This window comes from Dreissena polymorpha, chromosome 7 (genome assembly GCF_020536995.1).
Source record: "Dreissena polymorpha isolate Duluth1 chromosome 7, UMN_Dpol_1.0, whole genome shotgun sequence".
Classification (NCBI taxonomy): Eukaryota; Metazoa; Mollusca; class Bivalvia; order Myida; family Dreissenidae; genus Dreissena; species Dreissena polymorpha.
The window spans coordinates 59,745,644-59,762,171 of NC_068361.1; the positions used below are offsets into that span (position 1 = coordinate 59,745,644).

Consider the following 16,528-nt stretch of genomic DNA (forward strand, 5'->3'; position numbering starts at 1 on the left):
TCTGTTGAAAGTTAAAACTGTCCTCACTTAAACCCAGTAAGCTCCATGCTACGCATGTCCCCCCATTCATGTTTATAGCGGTTTTAGTTCAGCTGACACCGAAGAAATTTATTCTTATATACATGTAGGTGTTGATATTCTTGTTGTTGTTGTTATCGACTAGGATCGCACGATTCTTACAACCTGTCATAATAAAAACTGTGAACTGTATTCGGTCCGTGCATATGACCGATAACAAAATCATCCGACATCGGATACTAATCTTTACACTGTCACATGCAGTAACGGAGATAATCGACGGAAGTAGACGAGCCAACATCGTATGGCATCGTTGATTTTGTTCTATATATTGCACGAAGTATTGCGTACTATCCCGATAAAACAGAAAGTTAACCGAATAATGTGGTGGGCGTGATATTTAGCATATATTAACTTCAGCAGGAATATGATATTTGAAGCAGTTATTAGGTTCACACCGTATTGTTGTATTGTTATTTAATTGCAAGCGTATATTGTTCCAAAATTGAAAAAACGTTAAACTTTGATACAAAAATTATTTGAAAAGTATTTGTTTCAAAATCGAAACTAACCATTGATTTTAATAACATTTAATTACAACAGAAAGGCGATTTTAGAAGAAGTGTTTAACCAAGACAATTCAAGGGACGCAGCTACAATATTGTCGATGGATAATGCTGTATGTTTCCCGTTAGTAATGGATATGAAAGGTATGGACATATGCCAGTCGCATGGCAAGAAGATCAAATTCTACTGCCATGATCACTCAAAACTCTGCTGCACTACTTGTGGTATCTTACATGGAAAATGTGATCAATTAGACGAAATATCCAGTGTGTCTGGACGCAAAGTGCCCGACCCGAGCTTCTTAAAACAGATCTTACTACAATCAGAAGCTGATGCAGACTCTTTAATTGCGAACTGTAAGCAGTCAAAGACGGGTTTGAATCAGTCTATTGCAAACATTTCTAAAGAATTGCATGAAATGAGAGACCGTGTCATGAAACTTTTTGACATGGCTGAAAAGAGAATAATGAATGAAGCGAATGCAGTAAAATCTGTGGAGTTCAAGCGACTTGACGATATAAATGCAGCATCTTCCAAGATTAAAACAAACATCAATCAAGTGTTGTCAGTGTGCTCCGCTCTCTTGAAAAATGGAACGCCAGATCAAAAGTACATATTCTGGAGGAATTTTCAGCAGAGAAATGAAACCTTCATATCTGATATAACTGAACAACGAAACGAGCAAGTCACAACAAAAATGACATTGTCTTTTCCGAAGGAGCTTACAACAATTCTCGAAAAAGGAAACAACGACATTAAGCTTAATTGCGAGCGCAAGCAAACAGGTATTCTACCTTTTATTTAATTTAATTTTAATACATTTTGTTTCGGCATTTGATATTTCTATAATATAGAAGTCATACCATATATTCAATATAATAACCTATGTGAACCTTAAATTATTAATTACGGTTGTGAGTTTTTGTTTTTATAAGTTTTTGCCAAACATATAAGTAGTTTGTGAAAAAGTACACTATTTAAAAAATAATTGGTAGTTAATAGAGATCAACTTGGCGCGATTTCGTTCTCAGCGGTTGCTTACACGATCACGTTACAGACTAAATAGCGTCTTGGTGTTTTGCTTATTAAAGCATCATTCAAGTAGATCTTTGCCATTTTGCATTTATATAGTAAAGTTAGTTATGTATCATTATAGGAGTTGGCCTGTTCTGTTAGTGACACAAATTAAAATATGCATATCAATACAATTAATGCGTAAAAACGGTCATTACGCATGATTGAAGCAAATATGTGTTTTTGTTGGATCAAATCGATATTTAAGATGCTTATTTCACTGATTCTTTGTTTCATACAGTTTTGCACTTGTTAAGGAAACGTACGCAAATATATGTTCATCCTTTCTTACAACCAAGGCAATGTTGTCATCCGTAGCGACTATTTATTCCGACATTCTGACAACTTCGGTAACTTCCATTTAGGTAAAATATTAGAAAACCTGATGTTATTTCTGAAAGCATTGCACAATAAGTAGGAGCTTAAAATGACAATGTGTTCACTACGTTCTCTCTTAGTGTTGCTAGCCTCGAACGTTTGCCCATATAATAATGCTCAAGATGATAGCCCCACAGCCCGTCAAAACTGTTATGCATATTTTAAAGCTTGTTTGTCAAAGAATAGCAAAATGGCACACATGGAAAAAGGAAATCTTTTAAAACACGTTGTTATTTAAGAACTGCATTAGATGTCATTGTCAATGCATTATCGAATTTCAAAACTCAATGGTTCAATTGTATTTAGGCATGCTTTAATATATATTTCAAAAGTGTCCTGTGGCGGTTTTCAACTATTTTTAACGCATCTGATGTTGTTGAGAAAGCTATCACGTGGCGAAACGATTTATTTTTACATTTTGTTTACAGATAACCCGTTCGAAATCATCAACGAACCAAAATGTTAAAACTGTCAGTATAGTGGTTTGAGCATCTCCTTCTTCGAGCTAAAATTTGTTAATTTTAACATTAAAGAGAAAGCAACCAATAAACGTAAATAATTATTATCACCAAATAGTACTATTATATAACTATAAGAATCAAATTTTGAAATAACTGAATAAAATACTTCTTATCGAATCACATACCAAAACGCCAGATTCTATTTTTCTATTAAAACACCCAACATGTTCATTCTTACCCTCTTGGTCATTCCCAATTTTACTTCATGTACATAGAACATGTTCATTTCGTCCGTTTTGAATAAATAAGCAAGTATTATATCATCTTTTCTATCTACCTAGATTATGAGAGCGTATTATTGTCCAGTCGTTATGACTATAAAGACATTGTGATACCACCCGTTCTGACTCGAATGTTTATTTCGTGCATTCTGAAAACATTGGCAAAGCCATAATCACTAGCAAAGACTGCCTTAGCAAATTTATACACATGCGTTATGACGAAGAAGCTAATTCCCTTCCTTATCCTGGTTTGCACCGAACGACGGGCGGTCGGTCGTCAAAAATGTGGTTTTCAATCATTTTTTTAATGTTTGCGTTAATTAATCATGAGAAAACTTCGGATGTAGTAACCTTGCATAATGACATAGCTTGGGAGTCAGGTCAAGATAAGGATCACCGTTTACCACTGAATTTAACAGCGCATCAACTTCGTTGTCTCCACTTTCCTCTGTTTGTTATGGCCGAGCATCATCTTGCAGAACGCAATTCACATGTAGATCTTTTGCGTTTGTTTTTCACGGACAGTCAAAATATGTTTATCCACTGGAAACCGGGCCAATTTGTAGCATCGGGCGGCGTCCGGATTAATTTTAAGTCTCAATAAAAATTTTACCCGACGTCGGGCCCGGGAAGGAATCGAGTTGAGATCGAAACAAGATCAGACGATCAACGCACGGGTATTGCCCGGCGATCGCCCGACATCGGATTCATTTAACGTGTATCGGCAAAAGTAAAGGTATTTTCCAAAGGCATATACATCGGCCGGCGACCGTCTGATTGCCGGAGGGCCTCCGAACGATGCCCGACGCACGCCAGACGATACTCGTTATGATACACGTACAATGAATCCGATGTCGGGCGTACGCCGGGCGATAACCGTTCGTTGCTCGTCCAATCTTATTTCGATTTCAACTCGATTCCTTCCCGGGCCCGATGTCGGGTAAAACAAACTGTCATCCAAGACAGATCGGCGTTACGCCAATTTTTCTGATTTACGCGAAGTACATATCTGGCGTAAATTAACGACAGAATTTACGCACTGCGTTAATTTACGCTGTTTATTGAAACGCGGTTTTGAGAACAAGATTTGCGTACGCAAATATTTACGAAAATTATTTGCGTACGCAGCTTAGTGAAACGCACTCTCAATTACTATTTCACTTACGTACATTGTTTGAGACTATATGCTTTTATTCTCGTCAGAACTGTAAATCGTGATATCCAAATATTCGATAAAAAGACATCAATAATTAACGAGGCTTTTTTGCTGACTCGTTCAAAAGTTGGTTAGTGAATATCGCATTGGTGTGTATCTGCAATACGACAAATTGTTACCGCATTGCACCCGGGCACAACAACATCGCATCATGACGTATTAACTCGCAGCAAATCGTCAAATCCAGCTCCGAATTTGAGAGACGGAACACGATCAGCTACGAGTGAACTATCGTGATGTTCGTGATAGTACGATAGGATGAACCAGATATAAACGTTAGGCCCACGATCGAGCCAATAATGTATTAACAATAACGCGATCTCCTGTTACTGTTTAATTCATAGACATTAACACTGGAAGTTAAAACGTTTAACTTACACATGCATTTCAAAAGTAACTGTATACGGTTCTTGAAAATCCATGTATTAAAAATTACTCCTTAAATAGATAACATTGTACCACTTTAAATTAAACGTGCATGGTGATGTGGATCCTTAGCGTACATAAATCGTTACTGTAAAACAAAGCGTGGTAGATCTATTCTAAACGCAGATGTATCTGGCTCACCTTAAATCTTGTAGGCTCTTTAAAAGCCGGATGTAAAGCGTCTTAGCGACCAGGGGTACGGATTGCATGTAAACGCTTTTCAAACGTTCTAGAAATAAATAATTCATTATATTCCAAGAAGAAAAGTGTCATTTGGATTATTGATAATTTGGAAATGTATCATGCGTTTGTAACGCTGTTTGTAATTTGGTGTAATAGTAACAGAGCGTTCACAATACAAACAAATCCCAGCATTTCCCAGCATGACTTTCCTCCCAAATATCACTCGTTCGAATCCCGAATAAATGCTTTTTTGCATTTAAAAGTATTAAATGTCATTTAAATATTAGAGTTTCATAAGTAAATTAGTTTTATGGTTCTTATTATTTATAATAATAATAATAAAAATAAATTAATAATAATAATAATAATAATAATAATAATAATAATAATAGTAATAATAATAATAATAATAATAATAACAATAATAATAATACAATAATAATATATATATATATATTTATTATTATTATTATATTTTAGTGGAAACCAGTCTTATCAGCTTATCATCCCATCCAAGGCCAGTCACTCTGAAGCTGCTTGTGTCCGTGGATCTACACAAGACTGGAGATGATGAGAAGAAGCCTCTCCTCACTGGACTGGACTTCCTGCCGGACGGGAGACTGGTAGCCGTGGATAACAGTAACATGAAATGTGTCATACTGAATGAGCAACTACAGGGACTTGGAACACCGTACAAGTTCAAGAGTAACCCACTTGGCGTAGTATGTATGTCTCATGATACACTGTGTGTAACGAGTGGTGCATATAAAGTAGTATTTCTCCTGTCTGTGAGTACAGACAATACCATCACACTGACCAAGCAGATCAATACAACATCAAAGTTCGACTCTATATGCTGCATGTCTCCATTTAACATGGTTGTTAGTACGTACAATGATGATCCCCATCCAGTAAAAATGATATCAGTGGACGGGCTAGAGGCAGACTTTGATCACATCCTGACGTTTCCAAAGAAGACTTACAAAATTGATGAGAGTAAGTGCACGTATGTCCAGTCTAAGAACACGTTAGTACTGACTGACAGGTACGCTCACACTGTGTACATGAACGACACCGTGAATGGCACATCTAGAGCAGTCACTAATGAGAACATACAGGGACCTTGTGGTGCCTGTGTAGGACCTGGTGACACGGTGCTGGTGTGCAGTCAGAATAACAACTCCATCGTGCACATGACCAATGACGGCAACATACTGGGTACCTACCCTGTGGATATGACGAACCCGTACAGAATATGTGTGTCTAAAGATGGTACCAGGCTGGTGGTGTCTAACAGCGTTCTAGGCACGAGGAAACTTCACTTGTATAAGATATCACCGGTAATGGTTTTCATGGTTGATTTCATATAAATTAGACTTTACAGTCAATGAGTACACATGTATGTTGAATATATTTACACAAACAAAATGCATGCAAGTGGTCATCAATAAATACAAGTTCATGACATGATTGATCATATACAACTATATTATGTTCTATACATACATTGTTAAAAGATACATGTATTTCAACATAATGTTAACATAAAAAGCGCTATTGACAGCGAGAAGTCAACTTTTCTGACATGCAAATTACTCAAAATAATATTTATAGACAGTTCTTTGGATAAATGCTTTATGAACATAAGTTGCTAAATTAAGGTTAATTGTTTGGTTATCAGATTGCATTAACTCTACAGATTTTGGAATATTTGGTCTTTTCCAGTAATATTGCTCTGTGTATTTTTTTCTTATATCATTGTATAAGGAACATTCAAACAAAAAATGCAATTCATCCTCCAAGACATTGCAATGTTGAAATTTTCTTTCCTGGACTGGTATAGAGCTTAGTTTATGCCATCTGCCTGACTCTATTTCTTATCTATGAGAAGATACTCTTAGTCGGCACAGACTAAACCTAAACTTATCAATAGTAACATCATTTAAATAAGGCTGGAATTCAAATTTACCAAAAAGATTATAACTTACCGCTCTTGATGAATTACTCAGTTCAGATATCCAATGTTGTATAAAAGCATCATTTAATCTGGATTTAACAAGAGATAAAAAGCACTTATGATCACCTGCTCCTTGGTTTATCCATGCATAATGTAATCTCAAGGACTGCAACAAGGGACAAACAGCTTTTGCCCATGTGTGCATATTTGGTTCATTATCAAATGTTACACATATGTAAATATATACACTTAACATATTTATGGTTTTCTTACTGGGTAAATTTAAGCCAATACCTTATTACATTAACTGCACGTCTCACGATTTAGGATGTTCTACCAAGTTCTCCATACACACAATTATTTTGAGTTTGAATTTTCACACCTAATAATTTTTTACAGAAACTTAAATGTACTCTCTCAAGTGTCATGGATTCATTTAAGCCCCATATTTCTGAGCACTTATTTAATATGGTTTAAACAAGTTGATCAAATAGCTGTAATTTGGTCTGAATATTGATTGAAGGAAAATTAAGTAAATATGAATTTAATTTAAAAACCTCTTTTAAAGCTTGTCCAGCAAGAGTTTCAAAAGTACTTGTAAATGATCCTCCTGTGGTAAATACTATTCCTAAATATGTTAAGGATTTTACAATTTCTATAACCTCGCCTTTATATGCAAAATTCATATTTCTCCTTAATTGTCCCCCTTTAAAAAAATCATAACTTAAGTTTTATTTGAATTTACACAAAGTTTCCACCTATCACAGCATTTTTCCAACTAGCACAACCCTTTATTAAGTTCTTCCTCCGATTCAGCCATAATAATAATATCATCTGCATATAGTAACAGAAATAATTTCAACATTCCAATATCAATCCCATTAAAACCATTTAACATAAAATGTTCCTCAATATTATTCAAATAAATAGAAAAAAGGAATGGTGATAAAGATTCACCCTGTCTCACTCCTAATAAACAAGAGAAGTCTTCATTACTTATTCTACTACCTAATTTGATTCTTGATTTCACATTTACATACATAGATTTAATAATATTTATCATTTTTCCTCGAACTCCTAGTTTCAAAAGTTTTTACCAGATAAAATCTCGAACCAAATAATCGAACGCTTTAGTAAAATCCACAAATACAGCATACAATCTCTTTTTTTCATTTAGTAAATAATTAATAACACCATGTAATACAAAAATAATATCGATTGTACCCATGTTTTGTCTAAAACCTGCCTGTGATTCTATATAAACATGATACTTTTTTGCCCAATAATTCATTGATTAGATAATCAGGACCACTTGATTTTCCATTGTGTATTTGTTTATAGGCATTCATAACTTCCTAGTCAGAAAATGGTACATTAAATTCATCAAACATTATATTAAGTTCACCATTCAAATATCTGTCTTCAAAAAATAAAATGTCTTCATCGGGTTGATAAAATGAAGAATTTGGATCATTTATTGATTTAAAATAGTTTAAAAACTCTTTACTTTTTATGTTGTGTTTATTATCTCTAACCCTAGTATTTCTTAACATTTTCCAATGTAATTTTGCATTACTTAGTCTTGCATTTTCTAGTTTCAGTGCCTGATTTTTGTCATAAATACTTTTTTTTTCTAATTGTACTTTTATAAATACTTTTTGATTTCACCATATTTTTTCTATTTTCATTTGTAGGAAAGTTTCTGTACGCATTCAGGGTTTTATAATAACTCCGTTATAAAAATTTACATTCATCATCAATATATGCTGCATCCTTATTGATTCCAATACATGTTTTGTCAGTACAATGCCTTTTAAATAATGGTGAGGTTATATTTTCAATAACTTCACAAAACGAGCTTAAACATTAATCTAAATCACCATTCTGTTGAGACTGTGCAATTTTAAAACAAAGTGTATCAAATGTATTTCTTATACAGTCACTATTTAATGCATTAATATAATCATTTTTCTTTTAATCCTCCCATTTATACAAATATGGTAATTGTTTATCATCATTTTCAAATGCATTATTTAAAGTTTTATCATCAGCAATAAAATCAAGCAAAACTTTACTTTTAATGCTAAATGTTAAATAACAATGACCTGATAAAATATTTGGTTCTACAATTTCAATAGTTTCAATATATGGGAACAAATTACTTTTACACAAAACAAAATCAATAGTACTACAACCTTGTGTACATACAAATGTGTGTTTTCCAATATTGCTATCTGACCCAAGTCTGCCATTCACTATTCTTAACCCAGTCATTTTACAAAAATCCAGTAGTACCATACCATATTCATTTATAGTTTTATCTAAATTACATATTGGCATATAAACATCTTGATTATAATCATCTGGTAACACATTATTTTCTAGGCAAACTTGAACATTATCATTTAAAACAAAATCTGGTTTCTCACCAACTCTAGCATTAAAATCACAACATATAAAGAATTCACATGATTCATTATACACATTATTAAAGTGCAGTAATTAAATCAAAAACACTTTGATCAACAAAGTACTGTCTTCCACTACATTGTGGTGCATTATAAACTAAACATAAAAATACATCATGATCTAAATCAAACAATTTACCTTTATCCATTGTATCCAATCACTAGTACTCTTAATGAATTGGACATTATCTTTAAGCTTGTTATTAATATACATGATAATTCCTCAACTGCTTCTTTTTGAAGTTTTTAGTGTAATTTTTCTATGTACAATGTATGCAGTGAAATTTTCGACATTATAATTAAAATATCATTGGACCATGTTTCCGTTTATAATAAGATATCATATTTATTAAATAAGGTTTTCATTTCTAAACTGTCAAGCTTGTTAAACTGTTTACCTATTAGTCCTTGCACATTTAGTAAACATATGTATTGACCCCGCTGTCCTATTTATTTCCTGCTTTTTGATTGGTCAGTCCCGTCACGCTTTCTGCCGCTCCGTCCCGTTTCATACCAAATACTGTCTCTCGTTACGTTTTTGTGGGATTCCACAGAAAGTTTCTTTATCCACGTGCTATTTTTAGCATTGTTTACACGCTGTGTATCCAAACCTTGTTCGTTGTTCGTAGTGATGGGTTTTCCCGATGTTTTTGAAGATGGTACACGTTTAACGCCCTCGTTCATCGGTAATGAGTTAGTTGACTAATGAGATGTTGACCGTGCAATCATTTTACACACATATTAACAATAAACGTTCGTTTATATGGTAACGTTCAATCAATACTCTAGCATTTAATTTTAATTGAAAATAATTGTTGTAAGTTTTTTTTATAATTTCGAACTGTCTCTTTGTTGTGAATTTATGATTTTATAATTACTTAAGATGTGGTTTAATACAATTAAAAACCTGCACAAAATGTAATATATATTAAAATACAGTGTTTTTGTAAAACTATTTTCGTTCACATACCATGCATTTTAACTGTTTTGTATTCACATTCAAGATAAATAGTGAAAGGTATTCCAATTATCACGTTCCAATGTTACATATGTATGTTGCGTCACTAACCTCTCTATTAAAGCGCGTTATATATGGATCAATGTTTTTTAATTTCTGCCTGGGTAACTAAGTTCACTTTCATTGCGTACATTAACTATACAGCGGAAAAAGGCAATATTATTGTCGTAGGAACTTAAATAACGGTTGTTGTTTTGGTTTTGAACTGGACATAAGTGTGTGTATTCACGTATAAAACACATTACAGAAAACATGTATTTGAACAACCTTATAGACCTAAACATACCACTGCGCATGTTTTCTTTATGTCAAGATTGGAAAATTTCGTTCAATCAAAATACTGAGATGATAGGTTTTATAGGTTAATTCAATATATACAATAGACAAACAGTCCATGAGTATACATGATCAAAACATAGTAACATATATAAAGGCATGACATGTGATCAGTATTTAATTCCATAAGTTGTTAAATAAAGTATCAATACATAAAAAGGTATAGGACACATTATTTTTAGATTACAACATTTAGAATCTATTTAACAATCAATGCTATAAACGATAACATCAAAAACAACGAAGACGAATCTACTAGAGAGCAAGAAGTCAAGTTTAAGTAATGCAATATATAAAATAAATCAAAATAATATTTATACAGGTTTCTTTGACTAAATGCTTTATGTACATACATTGTTAAGTTTCTGTTGGTACTTATATTATCCGATTGCATTATTTCAATAAATTTGATCATGTTTTGTATTTTCCAGTAATATTTATTTATATACAATTTCCTAATATCATCATATAAAGAACATTCTAATAAAAAATGATATTCATCCTCAAGAACATTGCAATGTTGACATGTTCTATCTTGAACTGGTATGGCTTCAGGTTTGTGCTATCTGCCTGATTCTACTTCTAATCTATGGGATGAAACCCTTAATCTACAAATATCAGATCTAAACTTAGTTATGCTAACATTTTTTAAGTAAGGTTGCAATTCAAATTTGCAAAACTGCCTGTAACTTATTGATCTTGAGGAATCATTAAGTTCTCACATCCAATTTTGGATAAATATATCATTCAATCTAGACTTTACCAAGGATAAAAAACACTTTTCCTTACCTACACCTTGGTTCAACCATGCATATTGAAAGCCTAAGGTCTGCAACAGATTACATACATATTTTGCCCAAGAATGTTTATTTGGTTTATTTATTAAATTCTCACATATGTGGCTATAAATACACTTTTCATACTTATGATTTTCTAACTGTATAATTTTCAACCAATACCGTATAACATTTATGGCTCTTTCAGTTATCAAGGATGTTCTTCCATGTTCCCCATATACAAAATTATTTTGTGTTTGAATTTTCACGCCAAGTGTTTTTTTGCAAAAATGTAGGTGAACTCTTTCAAGTGCAATTGATTCGGTTAAGCCCCATATTTCTGACCCATAATTTAATATTGGTAAAACAAGCTGATCAAACATCTCAAATTTGGTAAGTATTGAAATTGTTGGATAATGTATTAAATATGTGATAAGCTTAAATACAGCCTTTGAGGCTTGACCTGCAAGCGTTTCAAAGGTATTTGCAAGAGATCCTCTTGTAGTGAATACAATTCCTAAGTATGTAAATGATTTAACAATTTCTAATGCTTGGTCTTTGTAATTTTTTTTTATATCCCTACTAAGTTGTCCCCCTTTTTTTTAAACCACAACCTTTTTTTATTTGTGTTAACACATAATTTTCACCTATCACAATATTCCTCTAACAAAGACAAACCTTTAATTAATTCTTCCTCAGTTTTTGCCATAATTACAATGTCATCTGCATATAACAACAAAAAAATTTTTAGCATACAAATATCTACTCCTTTAAAACCATTTAACATATAATGTTCTTCTAGGTATAACATAAATAGAAAATAGGAAAGGTGATAATGATTCTCCTCGTCTAACTCCTAAAAAAACAGAAATAATCTTCATTAGTTATTGTATTACCTGATTTTATTCTTGATTTTTCATTTGTATACATAGAATTTATGATATCAAGCATTTTTCCTCTTACTCAACAGTTTATACCATATGATATCCCTCACCAAATAATCGAACGCTTTGGTGTAATCAACAAATACGGCGTACAATCTTTTTTGTTCATTTAATAAATTATTAATTACACCGTGTAACACAAAAATGTTATCAACAGTTCCCATATTTTGCCTCAATCCTGCCTGTGCCTCTATGTAGACATGATAGTGTTCAGCCCAATTGTTAAGTCTATTGTTAATGACTTTTGTAAATAATTTCCGAAAAGTACTTAATAATGTTATCCCTCTGTAATTATTTACATCCTGTTTATCACCTTTTTATGTAATGGAACAATTAACCCCTCACACCGCACTTCAGGAAAATGTCCATATTCAAAGAATTTATTAAACAAACTACAAACAACTTTTAAGAAACTTTAACAACTAATTCCAAATTAAAAAAAAAAAAACTCATTAAGCAGATTATAAGGGCCACCTGATTTACCATTATGAATTTGCCTTCAAGCACTTATACTTATTTGATCAGTAAATGCAACGTTTAACTCACTAAACATTATATTTAATTGTCCATTTAAGTACCGGTCCTGATAAAACAAAACATCTTCATCAGCTTTATAAAATCTAGAGTTAGGGTCATAATTTGATTTAAAATACTTCAAAAACTCCCTACTACTTAAATCTTGCTTATTTTCTTTGCATGTATTATTCTTGAACATTTTCCAGTAAAATTTTGCATTTTTAAGTCTTGTATTTTCTAATTTTGTAGTTTGATGAGAAGAAGCATCTCCCCAGCAGACCGGCCTACTTGCAGCGTGTTTTTCAAATGTTAGCTAGCTATGACTGACGATATCAAGACAGCCTGTCTTATGTCCGTGACAATACCATTCGAATGTCAATGGAGATCAACATATTATCAAGGAACTCATATCAGTTCTCATCTGTTTGATGCATGTCTCTAGCTAACATGATATTGAGTAAATTGTGTGATCCCCGCTTTATTAAAATGATATTCATGAACGGTGGAGAGTCAGACTTTGAGCACATTAAGTTTCATATGAAGATGTACACACTTTATTCGGGTTATTGCACATTATTTTACGTATGTTCAGTCATGAAGACGTTGATACTTATTGGCAGGTACGCTCACATAGTGTACATGTCCCACACCGTGACCATCTAGGGAAGTCGCTGAAAAGAACATTACGGAAGCACGTGATGCCTGTGTTGTTATGGCTTTTATGGGCGGTTGGTTAAAAACTTTAACGACCAGTTAATGTAACAGTCGGTTTTGAGCAAAACGGCCTATATATGTTTTTGCGTTTGTTACTTTAGCGGATAGTAATTTATTATAACGTTCGATACAAGGACAGGGTAGCCTCTATCAGGCGATCTGAATTTTAAAAAGTATTTCCCAATTCTAATTTGATTTTTATTCACATGAAATTTATGTTTTCGCCATTCTGATGTTTTATTCGTGTTAAGAAAACGTATTTAAAAGTAAGCTGAGAAATAAATGTATTGTTTAAAGATGAGTATCTCTTCCAGAACGCTATATATTCATATGTTTATGAAAACAATGTTATTCTTTTATTTTCCAAACTGTTCTGTTTTATTTCAATAATTGTTAAATAATTGTATATAATTAAATTCTACGTCTTGTTTTAATTGTTTTATATACTGTTTTAATTAAATAAAAATTTGTGTCTTTTTCATCACAGTGAAGAATTTAATAAAATTAGCACACAAAAAATATTTCTGTAATTATAACATACGCATATATAATAGCTGTAAATTATCCATATCTTATTGAAAAGAAGCTCTTTTGTGTTTAATTTTTAGTTTCAAACATCACAACTTTGCAGGAAATTAAAAATAGTCGATTAATAGTTTTGTTAATCATTTGTTCGCAATAAAGTCACTAAAAACTCTTTTTCTCTAACGCATTGTTTTCATGGTTTCGGATTTGTTTGCTGTACAAATAATTGCCAAATTCTCAACCAATACTATTGTTTTGCAAATAATTTTTTCGGTCGTTGTATATTCCATCTTGTATATGAATTATTGTATTATGCATTTACTTACAATAATTTGAACGTTGCACATTGGTTGCCGTTTGCCAACATGCCCAACATGAAGATAATGATTTATAAAAATAAAAACCAGAAAGGTCTTACGTTATGGCGTAACCATTTAAAAAGTAAACTCATGAGAATCATTTTATTTTGCGAATGTTTACACGAAATGTTTCATTCTTTCGTAATCATTGTTCAATCATACGTGTTTTTTTTTCAATTCATTGAGCGATTACAATATATATGATATGTTTAAAAAATATATATGTGTAGTTAAAATATGTTATATGTAGTTAAAAGCACGATATAACGTTTCATTATTTAACAAAGTGCTGTACGATATGGCGATATATTTGGACCAGAACACAGCGGACATACCAGATAAGTATTTTAACTGTTATCGAGAACAAATTTATCATAGTATTGTGCAAAACGGAGTTAAATATATATATTCTATTATATACCTATATGACCTTTCATATTCTTTCAGTTGCTTGCATTTGTTACTTCTAATATATACAGCAACGGCAAGTTTGCGAATGATCGATTTATAGCAATAATTCCTGAGAGAAAAATAAGAAAATTAAATTAAATATAGTTTAAATGATGGACACATTATTTAACCGCGATTTTGCAGACCAGTAATACGTTTTGTTTCAACACGGTGTAAATCATATCACTTTTTCATTACGAAATTATATTTTAATCTTCACAAATATATTTTCTCTACTTTATAATAACGTGTGTAACCCATATACATAATTGTAACAGTATTAGTGTAGCAATAAATATATCGCTATCAAGATGTGTTTTGTATCTGTAAATTTCAGCGAATTTTGGCAGTTGAATTTTAGATGAATATGTTCATTCAAAAATAATGTTATTTAAAATACTGCAAAAATAAGAAATCCTTCGGCGATTGATTTTTCTGTCATTTTATATCAATTACTTTGCATCTGGGTGACATCGTGTTCATTCTATTAAAAATACTGATGAAAGCATGTTTTAACTGCGTGTTAAGCTACATTCTTGACATATTTGCATCCTATAACAATACAATGTCAAAACCATATGTTCATATAGTTGTTTCTGTATATGTAAGCGTTATAAGCGTTACAATTATTAATTTTCTATCGATATCAAAACCTGGTTACTCCAGTGGTAAGTGTGACAAAAATCAATGTTGTGATGTTGTACTCGATACAACTATAAGTGATACGTAAATGTCACTAGTTTTGGATTAACATTTTTAACATACCACATCGTTACGTCAGCACACGACCATTTCGTTTCCAAAAGTGTTTTAGGCGTCAAAGCATATATTTAAATTCGGTTTGTAATTTGTAATACATTCCGATCTATTGTTGCTTCTTTTCTCTAGCAAACTGTAAATGGTGAAATTCACATTATTTTACGAGTGTATTACATAGAATGTAATGAATGCTATCATGTTTAAATATTTGGTGAGCACTTATCAAAGTAGACGTCAACACCAGTTTACCATTCAAAGATGCACTTGTCTAGTTAGTGGATCACTTTACTTTTTTCGACAACGTTAAAAATAAATGCAATAGACAAAACGTTACCTTAAAACGGTAAACAGTATACCTTTAAAAATCTTCGGTCGTGAATATGAAAGTTAACATTAATTTCAAATGTTAATATCAAGTGCGCATGCCGATTTTCAAGAGGAACAAGGACATAAATATATTAAGTAATTTAATATTTAATCAATAAACAATAAACACAATTCTGATAAGAACAAAAATGATATGCGATAACATTTAATATTTTCTCAGAAAATGAACAATTTGATGTCCAGAAGCGGTAGAGCTCATACCAATAAAATATATGTGAACCTTATTTCAAATACAACTAGGAATGCTGCAGTTTATGTTTCTAATTGTTCGATAAGTCGTTAAGTTTGATAAATGTACATGTATGTAATAAATCCTTTTTGATAAACAAAACACTAATGATGTTAAAAAGTCCAATTTTTAAATCATGTAAAAATAACCCGACTGACAGCCGTTTTGTATGTGAGTAATTTCACCGATGGTAAAGTAGTTTACCTTCATTGATAGGAATACAACATTATGAGGCATGTTGTTTATACAACATGATTTAAGCAAAGACCGCTATTCGTTATTTTGTTAATCAAACCGTATTAAGCTGCAGAAGATTGTGTCACAATGGACACTTCAACCAATATTTGATGACAATGCTTGTTCTTAGTAACAAGGAAGATATTTGGCGGATGGTCTACTCAAAATGAGAAGTGATGAAGTAAAACTAATTGAGGTCTGAAAGGGGCGGTAAACCAAATTGCTATATATCACAAAAAAGAAAAGTTC

General features: G+C 32.2%; 1 protein-coding gene across 1 annotated transcript; it reads left to right on the forward strand.

The window, feature by feature from the left end:
• Positions 1 to 388: 388 nt before the first annotated feature.
• On the forward strand, positions 389 to 15,098 carry LOC127838213 (uncharacterized). The gene is made up of 3 exons (XM_052365805.1): positions 389 to 1,370; positions 5,085 to 5,944; positions 12,869 to 15,098. Exons 1-3 carry the CDS (start codon positions 686 to 688, stop codon positions 12,944 to 12,946), a joined length of 1,623 nt encoding a protein of 540 aa, XP_052221765.1. The 5' UTR covers positions 389 to 685; the 3' UTR covers positions 12,947 to 15,098.
• The last annotated feature ends 1,430 nt before the right edge of the window (positions 15,099 to 16,528 follow it).

Excerpts from the sequence above, each read along its gene's own strand:
- LOC127838213 (XM_052365805.1), top strand. The coding sequence starts at position 686 with ATGGATAATGCTGTATGTTTCCCGTTAGTAATGGATATGAAAGGTATG. Across the intron at positions 1,371-5,084 it reads TTGCGAGCGCAAGCAAACAG|TGGAAACCAGTCTTATCAGC; the intron begins GTATTCTACCTT and ends ATTATATTTTAG. Across the intron at positions 5,945-12,868 it reads ACTTGTATAAGATATCACCG|TTTGATGAGAAGAAGCATCT; the intron begins GTAATGGTTTTC and ends CTAATTTTGTAG.